We start from the raw sequence: 18,310 nt of genomic DNA on the forward strand, positions 1-18,310 counted from the left end.
GCACAGTTTGTATATAACTCACACTGACTCTATTAGCGCAGTTTGTATATAAATCACACTGTCTCTATTAGCACAGTTTGTATATAAATCACACTGTCTCTATTAGCACAGTTTGTATATAAATCACACTGTCTCTATTAGCATAGTTTGTATATAAATCACACTGTCTCAATTAGTACAGTTTGTCTATAAATCACACTGACTCTATTAGTACAGTTTGTAGATAAATCACACTGTCTCTGTTGGTACAGTTTGTCTATAAATTACACTGTCTGTGTTAGTAGTTTGTATATAAATCACACTGTCTCTATTAACAGTTTTTATATAAATCACACTGTCTCTATTAGTATAGTTTTTCTGTAAATCACACTGTCTGTATTAGCATAGTTTGTATATAAATCACACTGTCTCTATTAGCACAGTTTGTATATAAATCACACTGTCTCTATTGGCACAGTTTGTATATAAATCACACTGTCTCTATTAGCACAGTTTGTATATAAATCACACTGACTCTATTAGTACAGTTTGTATATAAATCACTGTCTCTTTTGGTACAGTTTGTGTATAAATCACACTGTCTCTATTAGTACAGTTTGTATATAAATCACACTGTCTCTATTTGTAAAGTTTATATATAAATCACACAGTCTCTATTAGCACAGTTTGTATATAAATCACACTGTCTCTATTGGATCAGTTTGTATATAAATCACACTGTCTCTATTAGTACAGTTTGTATATAAATCACACTGTCTCTATTGGTACAGTTTGTATATAAATCACACTGTCTCTATTAGCGCAGTTTGTATATAAATCACACTGTCTCTATTGGTACAGTTTGTATATAAATCACACTGTCTCTATTAGTACAGTTTGTATATAAATCACACTGTCTCTATTAGCAGAGTTTGTCTATAAATCACACTGTCTCTATTAGTACAGTTTGTCTATAAATTACACTGTCTCTGTTAGTACACTTTGTATATAAATCACACTGTCTCTATTAACAGTTTTTCTATAAATCACACTGTCTCTATTAGTATAGTTTTTCTGTAAATCACACTGTCTCTGACTATTAGCACAGTTTGTCTGTAAATCACACTGTCTCTATTTGCACAGTTTGTATATAATTCACACTGTCTCTATTGGCACAGTTTGTCTATAAACCACAGTCTCTGACTATTAGCAGAGTTTGTATATAAATGAGTTAGTCTTGTTGTAAGGTTCCGATTTGATGCTTTTTCTCCAGTAATTGGCTGTGTTTTGCAATTGGTCCTTGTCCTTTAATGCTGACGAGGGCCTCAGGCCTTTTTTTCTGAACCGCACTATTATCTCTATCTTTAAAATGTGGTTCCTTTGTAAATTTCCACTGTCTATTGAAGGTGGATGCATCAGCGGGGATTTCACCTGACTCCCACTGGCATTCATACAGATTTAAGAAGTCACACAACACCAGGTTATAGTCCAACAGCTTTATTTGAAATCACAAGCTTTCGGAGCGCTGCTCCTTCGTCAGGTGAAGTGGAGAAATGCATAAAGACACAGCTTATATAGTCAGAGTATAATGTCAGATGTTTACAGGTAATCTTTCCAACTGCCATTTATCACACCTCGGCAGAGAGATAATCACAGCAATCAAAGGTGTGAATGGTGTCCAAACAGGTCAGTCAGGAAAACATTACATCAAAGAACAATGAGGTGGGGTCACAAGGGGTCAAATATAGCAGATGCTGGGGTCTGTATGAAAAACAAAAAAACAGACAAAAAAGATACAGATTCATCATTTATTTCTCATTTTAAAGGGTTTAAAAAAAATTGACTTTATTGATAAGTTTGTCTAATGATTCACATTTAATCCTGCATTAGGAACATTTAATTTTCTATTTCTGGAGATTAATAGAGAAAAATGAATGTCAGTACTGTTTATACATGCGTGTGTTTGTGCCTGTCTGTCTGTTCATGTCTCTGTGTACGTGAGTGGCTGTGTGTGCCACTGTATGGGCTCGAATTTGCCAGGCCTGAGGAGGCTGGAATGGAGGCGTGTGGGTTGTTAAAATTGCAAAAAATGGCGGGCGGGCCCGACCCCGCCTCCATGCAATTTTCCCAAATGTGTGGTTTCTGATCCCGTCTCCGTCCCGCCTCCAAGAGGCGGGATATGCCCTTAACAACCACCGAATTGCCTCTATAATCCCATTTTGAGAGGCCTTTCTGATTTTAAGACTTTTCCGACGTGATGTACGCCTCCTCTGAAACACGACGGTGAAACCTGGCGGTAGCACAATTGGATTGCTGACTATCAGCTGCAGCTCCACCATTAAATAGGAGATTTGATCAGCCATCATTTGCAGGTGGCAGGACTTTGTTGTCTCAGCTCTGGGGGAGCTTTTAGCAGGCATAACCACAGCTGTGGAAGTTTGGAGCCTGACACCCATCTCCAGTGTGACATCCTGGGAAACCCCTCTCCCCATCTTGACTGAGCGCTTTCTCAACTGAGGTATATACCAGAAGAATGGGAATTATTTATTTCCTTTCCTCCTGGACATCAGATTCGGATGAAAACCAGCCGCTGCAGCAGCAGAACCATGAGCAACAGCAGCACCAACTGCAGGAGCAACAGCAGGAGCTCCAAGCTGCTGCTCACCCACCTGAAGCTGCACAGGCCAGAGGGCGCCAGCGCATGGAAGCCCGTCGGCGCGGGAGATATCCCCCAAACAAAGTCTACAGACAGAGGATCAGCTACCTCAACATGACTGAGCAGCTGTGCCAATGGCGGCTCTGACTTTCGCGAGAGGTAGTGGGTGACATCTGCGCAATGGTGCAGCAAGACCTGGAGCCCAGAGGAGCAGGTGGATACCCCTTACCAGTGGCCATCAAAGTCACCACCGCACTCAACTTTTTTGCCTCAGGCTCATTCCAGGGATCAGCAGCAGACATCAGCGGCATCTCCCAGGCGGCCGCACACACTTGCATCACGCAGGTAACCGATGCCCTCTTTGCCATCGCGCACAATCACATCCATTTCTCCAAGGATCAAGCAAGTATCACGGAGCGTGCGGTTGGATTTGCTAATCTGGCAGGCTTTCCAAGGGTGCAGGGCGCCGTTGACTGCACACATGTGGCCCTTAAGGCACCCCATCGCAATCCAGGTATTTTTCTCAACCGCAAGGGCTTCCACTCCCTCAACGTGCAGCTGGTGTGTGACCACAAGAAGGAAATTTTGCATGTTTGTGCCAAGAACTCTGGCAGTTGCCATGACTCCTTCATACTGCGCCAGTCTAGTGTGCCTCCGCTCTTCAGTCTGCCAGACCAACTTTTTGGATGGCTACTTGGAGACAAGGGCTATCCCCTGAAGACATGGCTAATGACGCCGTTGAGGAGCCCATCCAACGAAGCTGAGGAGAGCTACAGTTACAGCCACATGTCCACCAGAGCCATAATCGAGCAAACCATCGGCTTGCTGAAGATGCACTTCAGATGCCTGGATAGATCAGGTGGAGCCCTGCAGTACTCAGCAGCCAGGGTCTCCAGAATCGTCATGGTTTGCTGTGCAGTTCACAACATGGCACAGCATCGTGGCTTGCAGATTCCTGAGGACCCAAGTGGCCCCTCACATATCCCCCTCAATGAGGAGGAGGAGGAGGAGGAGGAGGAGGAGGAGGAGGAGGAGGTGAGCGAAAACGAACATCTTGCAGAGGCCCATCAACCGGCAGCAGTACGCGAGAACATTGCTGCCCAGGATGCAAGGAACGCACTCATCTTGGCCAGATTTGCTTAGCCTAGCCAATCAAACACTTTTGCCTCGCAGCTTCTTACCAGAGCATCAACAATGGCAGATTCCTAGCACTCTGACCACCATACTGACAATTGCAAGTAATCCTAAGCGCTCAATGTGGAAGTCCCATTAGCAAAATGACACACGCCACAACTGCAACAGTTGCCATCAGAATTTTTATTTACAATAACCAACTGCTTTTCAACATTAAACATCACATTTCACCCAAGTGACTACCCTTGTGACTATTTGTGCAGTATCTTTCTCTTATGTGTGCTCCTACGTGGTGGTTCCCCTGTGGCATCAGCAGATGTGGAGGCCCCTTGCTCACTTTCTTGCTGCTCGTGTTTCGACACCTTTGGCTGGCGTCCTCTGGGGTTGCGAACATGTGAGGGCTCGGCAACAGTCTGCTGCTCCTGCGGCTGTGCAGGGGTTGAGACGCCGATCTCAGTTGAGTGGGGACTCTGGTGGGGCTCTGACCGAGGACTTGGCAGTGGCACGGTCGTGTGAGCACTTGGAGAGGAGCCCCACTTCCTTGCTCTCTGCCACCAACATCCCTCTCATGGGTCAGGTCCACCTCAGCGCTTGCAAGTGGCTTGAGAGCACCTTGCTGCACATCAGGGGGGCCATGGGGACCTGTATCTGCACTGGCAGTCCTACTCAGAAGGCCTTCCATGAAGGTCTGGTTTCTCTGTTCAATAGCTGACCATCGCTCGTCCAGAGATGTCAGTCTATTGTGAACACTCACCATGTTTTCTACACTCTGGCGACTTAGCTCCTCCATGGCCGTAGCCATCCTCTCCTCTACCGTAGCCATCCTTTCCCGGTGGTTGCCATCCTTTCCGTGTTCATGCGTTCATGCGCCAATGACTCCACAAAGGTTCTGCTCATGTTCGCGATGGACTCCTCCATTCGCTCCACACTTGCAGCTACCCTAGAAACAAAACCTGCCAGAGACTCCTGCACCTGTTCCTGGAGTTCCAGCACCGCTGTTCTTCTGGATGGACCCAGAGGCAGAGGGTCGACATACAGCTGAGCCGAGCTGGGAGAGTCCTGCGCCCTCTGACTAGGACTCTCCACTGCTGTCCCTGTCTCCGCCATCTGCTGATGCTCACTTGTGAGCTGTGATACATCAGGTGACAACACTACTCTATCTTGCGATGATCACACCGAGGTGTGAGTGTCTGCGCTGGTGCTGGGTTGGCTGAATTCTGCTGATGCTGCGCCCTCAGAGGTTGCAGCTTCCTTTGAGGAGTCTGGAGGCTTAGGCTGTTCCTCCTGGATAGTGCGGACGGATGCTTGCGATGGTCCTGTGGGGGAGTAAAGGAAAGAGTCAGAGATGTGAGACCAAGGTTACATGCACATTGCATATTGTTAGAGCTTCAGAATCATTATCAGCGACTCATGCAATGTCAATGAGAGAGATGAAAAACTATTTTGTCACCAGCTTGCTGTGATGCACCCGTCTCTCTGTCCCCCACTTGCGCATCATCCTCGATTCCCACGATCTCCAGGACCGCATCCTCCCAAGGGGTGAGGTGGGCTACTGAGGGTGGCCTTCCTCCTGTCCTCGCTCTTTCCCTCTTATTGTGAGCTCTCTTTTCCTGCAATGAGGGAGACAAGTGGAGTTTGAGTGAGAATGAAGGAGTGAGTGTAGAGAATCCATAGCATAGATGCTTAGAAGGAGACAAAGATGGAGTGAGGTGGCAAGACCAAGGGCCCTCCCTGTGTTTTGTAAGTTGTTTTCATAGCATCACAGTGATAGGGAATGTGAGGGCTGCATAGTCGAATAGTTAGGTGAATGTGAACATACAGAGAGAGGGAATGGGTAAGGGTGCAGGGATGTCAGTGTCAAGTGGGATGTGGAGGAAGAGGTTGCTAAAGCTGGGTGCTGGTGAGGAGAGGCAATGGGGATCAGATTGAGGGTGATGGGAAAGTCATACTCACTTTTCCAGTGCGCAGAAGGTCATGAAACCTCTTCCTGCACTGAAGCCAGGCTCTGCGGATCAGCGACAACGAGTTGACCTCCTGGGCCACCTGGATCCACACAACCTTCGTCTGCTGGGGAGGCTTCTTCCTCCCTGAAGAAGGGAAGAGCACCTCCTTATTAACTCTTGCTCCCTCCACCAAAGCTTGCAGGGCGACGTCATCAAATCTGGGAGCAGACTTAGGTCTCCCGCTGCTCATTTTGTCTCCAGGTCCCTCTCACAGCAAAGGCCAAAAGGTTGGCAGTCTGTAGAAGAAGCAAGGCTCCTTGCAGACCTTAAATGCAGCAGCAATGATGACGTCATCGGAGGCGAGTTTCAGACTGAAAAAACGAATTGGGCCATGGGTTCCCACACGCTGGAACTCAATTGCCCAATTAGGTGAAAATCGTATCATTCTCCCACATCGATTTGGAATCGGGTGGCTAACACGAAAAGCGGATGACACGACCCCAGCCCGGCCCCATGACAAAATCGAGCCCAGTGTCTCTGTGTATGTCTGTCTGTATCTGTCTGTCTGACTCGGTGTGTGTAGTGTATGTGCCTTTAAGGCAGAACTACTTTTACAGCTCCTGTATACTGTAGTACCGGCAGTGACCACACCGGTATATAAGCTTTGCGCATGCCTCTGTACCCCCCAGTCTAGAGACTACCCTCCTGCAGTAAAGGCCTGTTATTTGTTAATGTACCGCATCCATGTGATTATTTAATAATAGCATATCCACTGAACCACGGATCCAACAGTGGCAACGAGTGTCGATTCGAATCTACCTGCAACATAAAAAAAAATAATAAAAAAATAGTCGAGGCCAGGAACACGGGCGTCGACCACGAGAAACCGCCCAGCAGTCAGGCAGAGATCCAACTTCGCAGGGGAGGCTGTGGAGAGCCGGGCTTGGTTCCCCAGCCACAACGAGCAGTAAGAGACCAACGACAGGTCCAGCGCAGACCCTTCCCGAGCAGCGGCGGCTGGAGCCGACCGACGGCGGAGAGAGAGCCGAGCAGCGTCGACGGGGTAAGACAGAGGGTGAAGAGCGCAGGGCGCAGCCAGGGGTTGAACACCGAGCGGCGTCGAGGAAAATAAAACAAACCGGAGAAAGAGAGGGTAGGAAACAGCCGGGTTCTAGACTGAGAGGCGTCGAAAAATATAAAAAGAAGAACGCGCAGAGCACAGCCAGTGCTCACGGGCTGAACAGGGTCCGCGGGGCGAAGAAAGGGGAGATGCCATTGAGCCGCGTAGAAGAAGGAAGAGTGCGGGAGGCGCCATTGAGCCGCGGAGAAGAAGGGAGAGGGCGGGAGACGCCATTGAGCCGCGGAGAAGAAGGAAGAGCGCGGGAGACGCCATTTTTAGAAGCCGCAGCGGAGAAGAAGGGCGAGCGCGGGAAGGAAGGAAAGCACGGGAGACGCCATTTTGTGCCATTGGAGAAGAAGGGGAAGCGCGGGAGGTGCCATTTGTGATAGTTAACGCACACCCAAGGATGCCGAAGAGTGGCAGTATCTCTACGTTCGACAATGAAGTTGAAGATTGGGCGACATATGTGGAACGTATTGAGGTGTACTGCAGGGCGAATGAAGTGCCAGGTGCTAATAAAGCACTGGTTCTGTTAAATTCCATGGGTGCAATAACTTATGGGTTACTGCGAAATCTAATAACACCAGAGAAGCCGGTAAACAAGAATTTTGAAAGCATAGTAGCAATCCTACAGGACCACTTAAACCCCACACCGCTGCTGATAGCAGAACGATTTAAGTTCCATAAAAGGAACCAACACAAAGACGAAAGCAATGCTGAGTACCTAACGGAACTGCGCAAGCTATCGAAACACTGCCAGTTTGGAGCGGGACTAGCAGACACGTTAAGGGACAAGTTTGTGTGTGGGCTACTAAGTGAAGGAACCCAGAAACGGCTTCTATCAGAAAAGGACCTTACGCTGGACAAAGCTTTCAGTATGGCAGTATCACACGAAGCAGCCGCAAGGGGCGCTGCAGAGATACAACGGAGACCGCAAGAATATGGCACCAATGAAATGTCCTATGGAACAGGGAAGTGCTATCGCTGCGGCAGAACAACACATGACCAGAAAGATTGTTGGTTCAAGGACCAAGTGTGCAGACAGTGTGGGAAAGCAGGACACATAGCAAGAGTCTGCAGGTCTGGGAAGAAAACCAACAGTAAGAAATCTCCACAGGAGAAGTACAAAAAGGTACACCAGGTGATGGACAGTAGTTCAGACGAACAGAAAAGTGACACGGACTCCGGAAGCAAGGAGCTGGGTTGTCTGAAACTACATAAGGTAACCGAAATGGAGGATCACCAGACTATCTGGGTTACACTCAAGATAGATGGAGTCCAAGTGGAAATGGAATTGGACACAGGGTCAGCTCTAACAGTCATAAATCAAAGAGACTACAAGCGGCTATTTTCACACATACCCTTGAAAGCTACAGAGATTGTCTTGAAGACGTATACGGGGCAAAAAGTCTACTCCAAAGGAAAAATAAGTGTGAAAGTGACATATAAAGGCCAGGAAATACCTAAAATGGATATATATGTATTGCCAAATGGAGGACCACCACTGCTAGGACGTGAATGGATCCGGAAGATACAATTAGATTGGCATTCCATACAGGCACTGAAGGTTGAGGCCAAAAAGGATGACGACGTCACACCTGGACGACTGTCAAAAATGCTAACTGACGCAAAAGAAGTGTTCCAGGAGGGACTAGGAACACTAAAAGGAATAACAGCAACGATTAAAATAGAGGAAAATGCAAGCCCAAAGTTTCTTAAGGCCAGACCAGTGCCTTATGCGATCAGACCAGCTGTTGAAGCAGAGCTGGAAGGGTTGGAATGTTCAGGAGTACTGTCCAAAGTGGACTGGAGCGAGTGGGCTACACCCATCGTTCCTGTAATGAAGAGGTCATTGAGTAATACGCCTGGGGAACCAAAGAAGGTCCGCATCTGTGGGGATTTTAAGGTGACAGTGAACCCAGTCCTTCACACGGTGCAATATCCGCTTCCACGAATTGAGGATATTTTTGCCTCGCTATCTGGAGGTAAACGCTTCACCAAAATTGATCTAGCCCAGGCGTACTTGCAAATGGAGGTAGAAGAAGCTTCAAAACATTACCTTACGATCAACGCTCATAAAGGTCTCTATCAATACAACTGGCTGGTGTTTGGAGTAGCCTCGGCTCCGGCTATCTGGCAAAGGGCGATGGATCAGGTCCTGCAAGGGATTCCAGGGACCCAGTGTTATTTGGACGACATCTTGGTCACGGGCGAAAATGACGGTGATCACCTCGCCAACTTGGAGAAGGTGCTCGCCAGATTAAAGGAGTATGGGCTACGAGCTAATCGCCACAAGTGCGAGTTTTTCCAGAAACAGATCTCGTATTGTGGCCACGTCATCGATGAAGAGGGGTTACATAAGTCCCCTGACAAGATTGAGGCAGTAGTCAAGGCTCCAGCACCGGAAAATGTGTCGCAACTGAGGTCGTTCCTCGGGCTGGTAAACTACTACCACAAGTTCTTACCAAATTTGTCTACGGTATTACACCCGCTGAACACCCTACTGCAAACAGGGGTACCATGGAAGTGGGATGACGAACGTAGACGAGCTTTCCAGAAGTGTAAAGAATTGATCACATCAAAAGAGGTGTTGGCCCATTTCAACCCAGCACTACCAATTCGTTTGGCATGTGATGCATCACCCTACGGTATTGGAGCAGTGCTGTCGCACAAATTCCCAGATGGGTTGGAGAGGCCAGTAGCCTTTGCATCTCGGTCACTAACCTCAGCCGAGCGCAACTACGCCCAGATTGACAGGGAGGCCCTCAGCCTAGTATGGGGAGTAAAAAAATTCAACCACTATCTGCATGGGCAGAAGTTCACCTTGCTGACTGACCACCAACCACTTGTCTCCATCTTTAATCCTAAGAAGGGCGTGCCAGTGATGACTGCACAGCGGTTACAAAGATGGCCCCTGTTTCTAGGGGCGAATCAATATGAAATAGAATATAAAGGCACGAAACAGCATGGGAACGCTGATGGGCTATCGCGCCTGCCACTGCCTACTGTGGAGGAAGCACCAGCAGTGGACCCGATCGAGATATTTTATTTGTCAATAATTGAACGATTGCCAGTAACAAACGCGGATATAGAGAAGGAGACCCGCAATGATCCGATGCTGTCACGGGTATATGAATTGACGGTGAGGGGATGGCCAACACATGGCGACTCACTGTTGCCAGCATTCTCATCCAGAAGAGAACAGCTGTCAGTATGCCAGGGGACAGTGATGTGTGGATCCAGAGTGGTGATTCCACCCAAGTTAAGGGAGAGAGTGCTAAATGAGCTACATGAAGGTCATCTGGGGGGAGTGAAAATGAAAAGCCTTGCTAGGGCTTACGTGTGGTGGCCGGGAATCAATCAACAAATCGAAGACCTAACTAAGAGCTGCTTAGGATGCCAGAAGGTCCAAAATGCACCACCACATGCCCCTCTACACCCATGGGAGTGGCCCTCCTCTCCATGGCAATGGGTGCATATTGATTTCGCTGGTCCATTCATGGACTCAATGTTCTTAATAGCAGTGGATGCTCATTCAAAGTGGCCTGAGGTGATAAAAATGTCTTCAACCACTACAGAGAAAACGATTGCAGTCCTACGGACCATATTTGCCAGAAACGGTTTGCCAGAGCAGATTTGCTCTGATAATGGACCACAGTTTGTGTCCGACGAGTTCCAAAAATTCATGAAAAGAATGGGGTAAGGCATTACACATCCGGCCCGTATCATCCAGCCACAAATGGATTGGCTGAGAGGTTCGTACAAACCTTTAAGAAGGCGATAAAGGCCATGTGCGACGATGAAATTCCACTACAGCATAAGATGGACAATTTCTTGTTAGCCTACCGAAACACGACACATGCAGTTACCAACCAGACCCCGGCCATGATGTTCTTTAACCGAAGGTTGAGATCTCGTCTGGACTTGCTCAGACCAAATGTGCGAAGAAATGTTGAGGACAAACAATTCCAGCACATCAATGAGAAGCCGACAAGGAGCTTCAATGTAGGGCAACCAGTCTTGGCCCGTGACTATCGAACAGAGAAGTGGCAACCCGGAACGATATGTACAAGGCAGGGGCCATTAATGTACACAGTGGATGTCGGGGAGAACATTGTGAGACGCCACGTCGATCAGATCTTAGCGTCACAGGAACGCGTCAACCCCATGTCTCGAGTACCTGGGGATGAACCCAACATACCGGTAGCATCTACTTCAGACCCAGTAGCAGTGGAACCCGATGAACTACCCGATGAAAAGGGGTCAGAATCGCCTCTGCACCAAGAACAAGAACCTCTGGAAAGGCGCTATCCCGAAAGGGTCAGGAAGCCGTCCCAAAGACTGAATCTATAAATGGACTTTTGTTGTTTAATGTACATGTTGAAATGTTAATTGTTATTTGAATATTAGGGGTATTACTAATCTAAAAGGGGAGGAATTGTAGTGTATATGCCTTTAAGGCAGAACTACTTTTACAGCTCCTGTATACTGTAGTACCGGCAGTGACCACACCGGTATATAAGCTTTGCGCATGCCTCTGTACCCCCAGTCTAGAGACTACCCTCCTCCAGTAAAGACCTGTTATTTGTTAAGGTACCGCATCCGTGTGATTATTTAATAATAGCATATCCACTGAACCACGGATCCAACAGTGTGTACACCTGTGATGTTAAGTCTTCTAACTTAAATATATCTCTGACCTCTCAGCCCAGACCCTGACTCACGTACTGAATGTGTTTTTTCAGAATGGTGCCTATGTGGTCCCTGGGCATGCTCCTCGCTGGACTGTTCCTGCTTCCGACTGGTGGCGTTCAGGGAGGTAAGAGACTGAACCTCACTCCTCAGATCTGTCTTACGTAATTTCACCGAGCAGGAGACACTGAGCCCGACAATCCAAACCTCTCTCATGTAATCTCGCAGAGTAGGAGAGGTTGAGCCTGACTCTCTCCAGATCTGTCTCACTTCGTCTCGGAGTAGATTATTCTGAGCCTGGCTCCTCGGGTCAGTCTCGTTAAGACTTTCTGTGACAAGATATACACGAATGTTAATGCCAACAGTAAAGTAGATCTGGTTAACTGGTGAACAAGAGCATCCTTCCATTATTACCACTTTTCTCAGCTTTGATCACAATGCAGGATGAGTGCAGAGACAGGAAGATAAACAGGAAGAGAAGGAAAGCTTGTTAATGATAATGAAAAGTTTCTTAAAGGCCAACATTAAGCCACATGTATAGTTTTGCTCAATGGGGTATACAAAAGAAAATTGCTAGTAGTGAGGTCCTGAGTAAACTTTAAACAAAGTCATGATCAGCAATGCTAGCAGTTAATGTTATGGAATTGTCAGGGGGGGATTTCACCTGACTCCCACTGGCATTCATACAGATTCATCAGTTATTTCTCAGATTAAAGAGTTCTTTAAAAATAAATTGACTTTATTGGTAAGTTTGTCTAATGAGTCACATTAAATCCTGCAATTGAAAATCAGATTAATTAAACTCTGCACTAAAATAAAGCAGAAGCTAAATGCAGAGCATCTGAACATAGAGTTTCTACTAGTGCTGCTATTGGCAAAATGCGCCCAGGATGGCTGGACATTGGGTCAGTTTTGCCGAGGTGAAGTTACACTGAAATATCTACACAAACTCATTAGAATAAGTCCAAACGTAAAATCTCCCATGAATCAGTGCAATGCATCGTGACTGGGATAGACCATCCTCCAGCATCACAGACAGGAGTGGGAATACCAGGAAATGAGCTATTCTTCAACTTCTTAAACTAATTGAGCTGCAGCAGAGCAGGGCAGATCAATTGATTGGTTTAATGCTCTTGGGGTTATTTTTCAATTGGCTTCAACTGACAGCTGGTCACTGGGGAGAGGGAGCAGGTGCACTGTAACTCCAACAGGGAGGGGGAGGAGCTGTAATTTACAGTGGGGAGGGGGAGGAGCTGTAATTTACAGTGGGGCGGGGGAGGAGCTGTAATTTACAGTGGGGCGGGGGAGGAGCTGTAATTTACAGTGGGGAGGGGGAGGAGCTGTAATTTACAGTGGGGCGGGGGAGGAGCTGTAATTTACAGTGGGGCGGGGGAGGAGCTGTAATTTACAGTGGGGAGGGGGAGGAGCTGTAATTTACAGTGGGGCGGGGGAGGAGCTGTAATTTACAGTGGGGCGGGGGAGGAGCTGTAATTTACAGTGGGGAGGGGGAGGAGCTGTAATTTACAGTGGGGCGGGGGAGGAGTTGTAATTTACAGTGGGGAGGGGGAGGAGCTGTAATTTACAGTGGGGAGGGGAGGAGCTGTAATTTACAGTGGGGAGGGGAGGAGCTGTAATTTACAGTGGGGAGGGGGAGAAATTGCAAAGAAATTCAAGACAGTTGTGTCGTTGGCTGGTGCAGACAGTGGCCTTCTCCTGGTGAGGACATGGATTTCGGAATGGGAATCCTTCTGTTCTTGTACCATGAAGAGGAAAATGATGAGAATATGGAAGTACCCAGATTGTATCGTCTTACACTGAGACAGCACAGGAGGCATCTCTCCGCTACACATGCCTCAGAAGGCTGTGCTTTCTCTGGAGGCTAAAGGGGAAAACATGTCATCTGCTGACTAAAGACATGCATCTCATTTCATTGGGAGAACAGTACTGTCTGCATCAGTTAAAGTCTCCCCTGATTTGAATTAGTTTGCAACTGGATCCTTCCAGGCAGCATCTGGTAATTTGCCTTATTAGTCAGGCAGCTGCTCCCCATCAAGCAGGTAAGGAGGGCTGCACAAATCATATCTTCCAAATAGAACCAGATCAACAAAGAGAGAGATCTATCTATTCCTACAAACTAGCAGCATTCCTACATTTGCAAGGAACAATTGCGGGGCCCCTCAGATCTGGGTCCCTAGGCTCCTCAGCACGGACAGTTATTTCTTCACCTTCCATGGAGGAATGACACTCATCCATTCCCAGGTTCTCATTCTAACTAGCACTCAGTGCTTTATCCAGTATCATCCGTCCTGACTCATAACTACTTCCTCCCAAGTGGATGTCTCCAGGCTGAAGCTTGCACAGGTAAGATGCCATGAAGGAGTTGGTCAGAGGCCGGTGGATCTGGATGTGCCTCTTCCTGCCAGGCACCCTCTATTATGTGAAACACAGAAGAGCTTGTTTAGTTATGCAAATTATGACATTTCCTCTTGAGGAAATAGTTGAGTGTAAGGGCATTGCAATACTTTGAGGAAGTGCATGAAGCTGAGACTACTGATGTTGGGTCCAACTCAATCTTTATAAATATTATGTGTGTTGAGATACCGCAGCAAACGTGGGAGTCGAGACCAGATCTAGTAAAACACAACTGCTTTTATTCTACCTCATGGCAAAGAGAAACTGGAAAAGCCCGCGCATCCACTTAAATACTCCCCAGACAGGAAGTGCTCCCGGCAGCCTGTCCCTGCGGGAAACAAGTTGCTGGAGGAAAGGGCCCCCGGCTGGGGGCGTCTGCTTAAACTGTCCGTGCCGCCGTGAGCGGATTATGTCCAGTGGTGGCGTGTCGCCACAGAGCTCCCCCCAGAATCCGCTTAGGAGGAGTGGACGAGTCGTGACGGTGGTCTGATGGTTCTGCCGCAGCGGCTCTGAGTGGTCGCCAGTCTAGTTGGTGGGGCCGGGCGGTTTGCCGCCGGCTGTGCTGGCTTGCTGGCGGGACGGCCTCTAGTTGGAGGCCGGGCCACGGGGACCTGTTCCCCTGGTTCTGTGTGTGCTGGTTTGAGCCGGTCGATGGAGACTGTGTCGACCCTGTTGCCGAGTCGCAGCTTGAAGACCTTGTCCCCGGTTTGTAGTACCTCGTACGGTCCATCGTACGGGGGTCGCAGGGGCCCGCGGTGCGCGTCGTGTCACACGAAGACGAAGCGTGCCTGCTGTAAATTTGGCAGGACGTGAGGTGCGAGTTCGCCGTGTCGGTTGACCGGAAGTGGGGCGAACTGCTGAGCGGAAGAGAAAGAGTTGAGCCGCTGCTGTTCGGCCGACCAAGGCGTGGTAGCCTCCGGAAGGAATTCGCCTGGGACGCGCAGCGGTTGTCCGTAGACTAACTCCGCTGCCGAGGACTGGAGGTCTTCCTTGACCGCGGTGCGTAGGCCTAGTAGCACCCACGGTAGGCGGTCAGTCCAGGTACTGTCCTGCAGGCCGGCGCGGAGTGAGGCCTTGAGTGACCTGTGGAAGCGTTCACAAAGCCCGTTGGCCTGCGGGTGGTACGCCGTGGTTCGGTGGAGCGTCACCCCGAGGTTGCGTGCTGTGGCCGTCCAGAGTTCGGAGGTGAACTGGGCGCCTCTGTCGGAGGTTATGTCGGCCGGTACGCCGAACCTCGCAACCCAGGTGTTAACAAATGCCCTGGCGATGTCGGCTGTGGTGGTGGAGGTCAGCGGCACTGCCTCAGGCCAGTGTGTGTAGCGGTCGACCATCGTGAGGAGATAAGTTTGGCCTTGCGATGGTGGCAGAGGACCGACGATGTCGACGTGTACGTGGTCGAAGCGGCGGCTGGGTACCTCGAAGTCTCCCAGGGGTGCTTTTGTGTGCAGCTGTACCTTAGCCCGTTGGCAGGCGAGGCAGGAGGTGGCCCAAGTCTGAACATCTCTGCTGAGGCCGCGCCAGACGAAGCGCTGGGAGAGGAGTTTGACGGATGCGTGGGAACCCGGGTGGGAGAGCCCGTGGAGCGCGTCGAAGATGCGGCGGCGCCAGGTTGCAGGGACGACCGGCCTGGGTTGGCCGAGTGAGACGTCGCAAGTGACTGCCATGGCTTCGGGCCCGTGCGTGACCTTGGCTAGGCGTAGCCCTGGCAGGCTGGTAGCCGCCGAGAGGAGGTCTGGGTCCGTGAGCTGGGCCGCTGCTAGTTGCGCGTAGTCGACCGCGAGGTGATTCGCGCAGATGGCGGGACGGGAAAGGCAGTCGGCGACAACGTTGTCTCTACCGGAGACGTGCTGGATGTCCGTAGTAAACTCGGACACGGCCGCGAGCTGGCGTTGCTGCCTAGCGGACCAGGGTTCGGTGTGCTTGGCCATCGCGTATGTGAGCGGCTTGTGGTCCACGTACGCGGTGAAGGGGCGGCCTTCCAGGAGGAACCTGAAATGGCGGACCGACAGGTGGAGCGCGAGAAGCTCGTGGTCGAAAGTGGAGTATTTGACCTCCGGGGGGCGCAGTTGGCGGCTGTAGAAGGCAAGTGGCTGCTACGCGCCATTGACCCACTGCTCGAACATGGCGCCGACCGCGTGGTCGGAGGTGTCGGTGGTGAGCGCGACCCGGGCATCGGCCCTCGGGTGCGCGAGCAGGGTGGCGTCGGCGAGCGCGTTTTTGGTGGCGTCGAAGGCGGCTGACATGTCAGTGGTCCAGGCTACGTCCATCTTGCCGGATTTACCTCGGAGGGAGTCGTATAGGGGCTTCATGAGGGCTGCAGCTCTGGGGATGAACCTGTTGTAGAAGTTCACCATCCCGAGGAACTCCTGGAGGCCCTTGATGGTTGTGGGGCGGGGGAATTGCTGGACGGCCTGCATCTTGTTGGGCAGGGGGACGGCCCCAGCAGGGGTGATGTGGTGACCGAGAAAATCGATCTCGGTTAGGCCGAATTGGCACTTCGCCGGGCTGAGGATGAGCCCGTGTTGGGCTAGGCGCCCGAACAGGATGCGAAGGTGTTCGAGGTGTTCCTGTTTGGAGGAGCTGGCCACGAGAATGTCGTCTAGATAGACGAATAGGAAGTTCAGGTCCCGGAGGACTGAGTCCATAAGGCGCTGGAAAGCCTGGGCTGCATTCTTGAGGCCGAAGGGCATCCTCAGGAACTCGAACAGGCCGAATGGGGTGATGACGGCCGTTTTGGGGATGTCCGCGGGGTGTACGGGGACTTGGTGGTAACCGCGCACCAGGTCGACCTTGGAAAAGACGGTTCGTCCGGCCAGTCGGGCCGAGAAGTCCTGGATGTGTGGCACCGGGTATCGGTCGGGGGTGGTGGCGTTGTTGAGGCAGCGGTAGTCCCCGCAAGGGCGCCAGCCTCCGCCGGGCTTGGGGGCGATGTGGAGGGGCAAGGCCCAAGGGCTGCTGGAGCGGCGGATGATGCCGAGTTGTTCCATGGTGGTGAACTCGGCCCGCACGATTTCCAGCTTGGCCGGGTTGAGTCTGCGGGCGTGGGCAGAAACTGGGGGGCCGGTGGTGGGGATATAGTGCTCCACACCGTGTTTGGCGGCTTTGGCTGAAAAGGTCGGGTTAGTGAGGGCGGGAAACTCGGCTAGGAGTGCCGAGTAGTCGTCCGTGGCTCTGGCGAGGCAGTAGGTCGTCAGGCCGGCCGAACGGGCCGGGGTGAATGCGCCGGGGATGGGGGCCATAGTGTTGATGTCAACGAGGCGGTGCCTCGGAATGTCAACAAGGAGGCCGTGGGCGCGTAGGAAGTCGGCGCTGATGAGTGGGCAGAGGACCTTGGCTGTGAGGAACTCCCAGCGGTAGCGGCGGCCCGCGAGGTCGAGCGTGACCATGCGGGTGCCATATGTGCGGATGTCAGAGCCATTGGCTGCGGCCAGCGTGATACCCCGTGTGCCGCGTTGGATTTCGAGGGCGGAGGCGGGGGTGATGCTGTGCTGGGCCCCTGTGTCGCACAGAAATCGGCGGTTGGTTCTGTCGTCGGTGACGTACAGTAGAGGCCCCTTTTGCCCCGCGGCCATCGCGGGGGCCGGTGCGGGGGGGTGTTTGAAGGTACACGGTGGCGTGCAGCGTTGGGCCCTAGCGCCAAAACGGGTGTGGTAGTAGCAGTGACCCGGAGTGGTAGGGCGGTCGGACCTAGTGGGCCGGGAAGCCCGCGTGGTCGTTGCCGTGAGGTCGGGCGCGACGTCGCGAGCGGACTGTGCAGAGAGCAGCCGGTCGGCCTTTTCGGCTATATCATTCAGGTCCGTGGAGCCAGACTCCACAATGAGCGGGCGGATGCTGGCGGGGAGCTGCCGAATGAAAAGCGTGCGAAAGAGGGCGCCGGTGTTTTTGTCGTCCGAGAGGGACAGCATGTGGGAAAGCAGATCCGAGGGTGAAGCGTCACCAAGGCCGGGGAGGTCAAGGAGTTGGCAGTTGCGCTGGTAAGAGGACGTTTGAAATTTTTTAAGGAGTGCAGCCTTCAGATGTTCGTACTTGCCTTCTGGTGGTGGATCCTGCAGCGCTGCCCAAACTTTGGGGACTGTGGCGTAGGTGAGGAGACGAGGTAGTCGTACTTTGTGGCGTCGACTGTAATGTGTTTCAGCCGGAATCTGGACTCAGCTTGAACAAACCAGGCTTCGGCCAGGTTCTCCCAAAAGTCCGGTAGTTTTACCGTGACTGCGTTTGTTTCCGCCATGCTAGCTTAGGATTCGTCCTGAGCGTCGGGGTCACCAGTGTTGAGATACCGCGGCAAACGTGGGAGTCGAGACCAGATCTAGTAAAACACAACTGCTTTTATTCTACCTCATGGCAAAGAGAAACTGGAAAAGCCCGCGCATCCAC

General features: G+C 50.9%; 1 protein-coding gene across 1 annotated transcript in view; it reads left to right on the forward strand.

Moving 5' to 3' along the window:
* The first annotated feature begins 11,578 nt into the window (after nucleotides 1-11,578).
* LOC147102156 (eosinophil peroxidase-like) overlaps nucleotides 11,579-18,310 on the forward strand; it is a 73,758-nt gene continuing 67,026 nt past the window's right edge. Inside the window, exon 1 of the mRNA XM_085965077.1 lies at nucleotides 11,579-11,651. Within this exon, the coding sequence (XP_085821203.1) occupies nucleotides 11,579-11,651 (73 nt within the window). The remainder of the gene's footprint in view (nucleotides 11,652-18,310) is intronic.

This window comes from Somniosus microcephalus, chromosome 22 (assembly GCF_052327205.1).
Source record: "Somniosus microcephalus isolate GS21.2 chromosome 22, FLI_Smic_1.0, whole genome shotgun sequence".
NCBI lineage: Eukaryota > Metazoa > Chordata > Chondrichthyes > Squaliformes > Somniosidae > Somniosus > Somniosus microcephalus.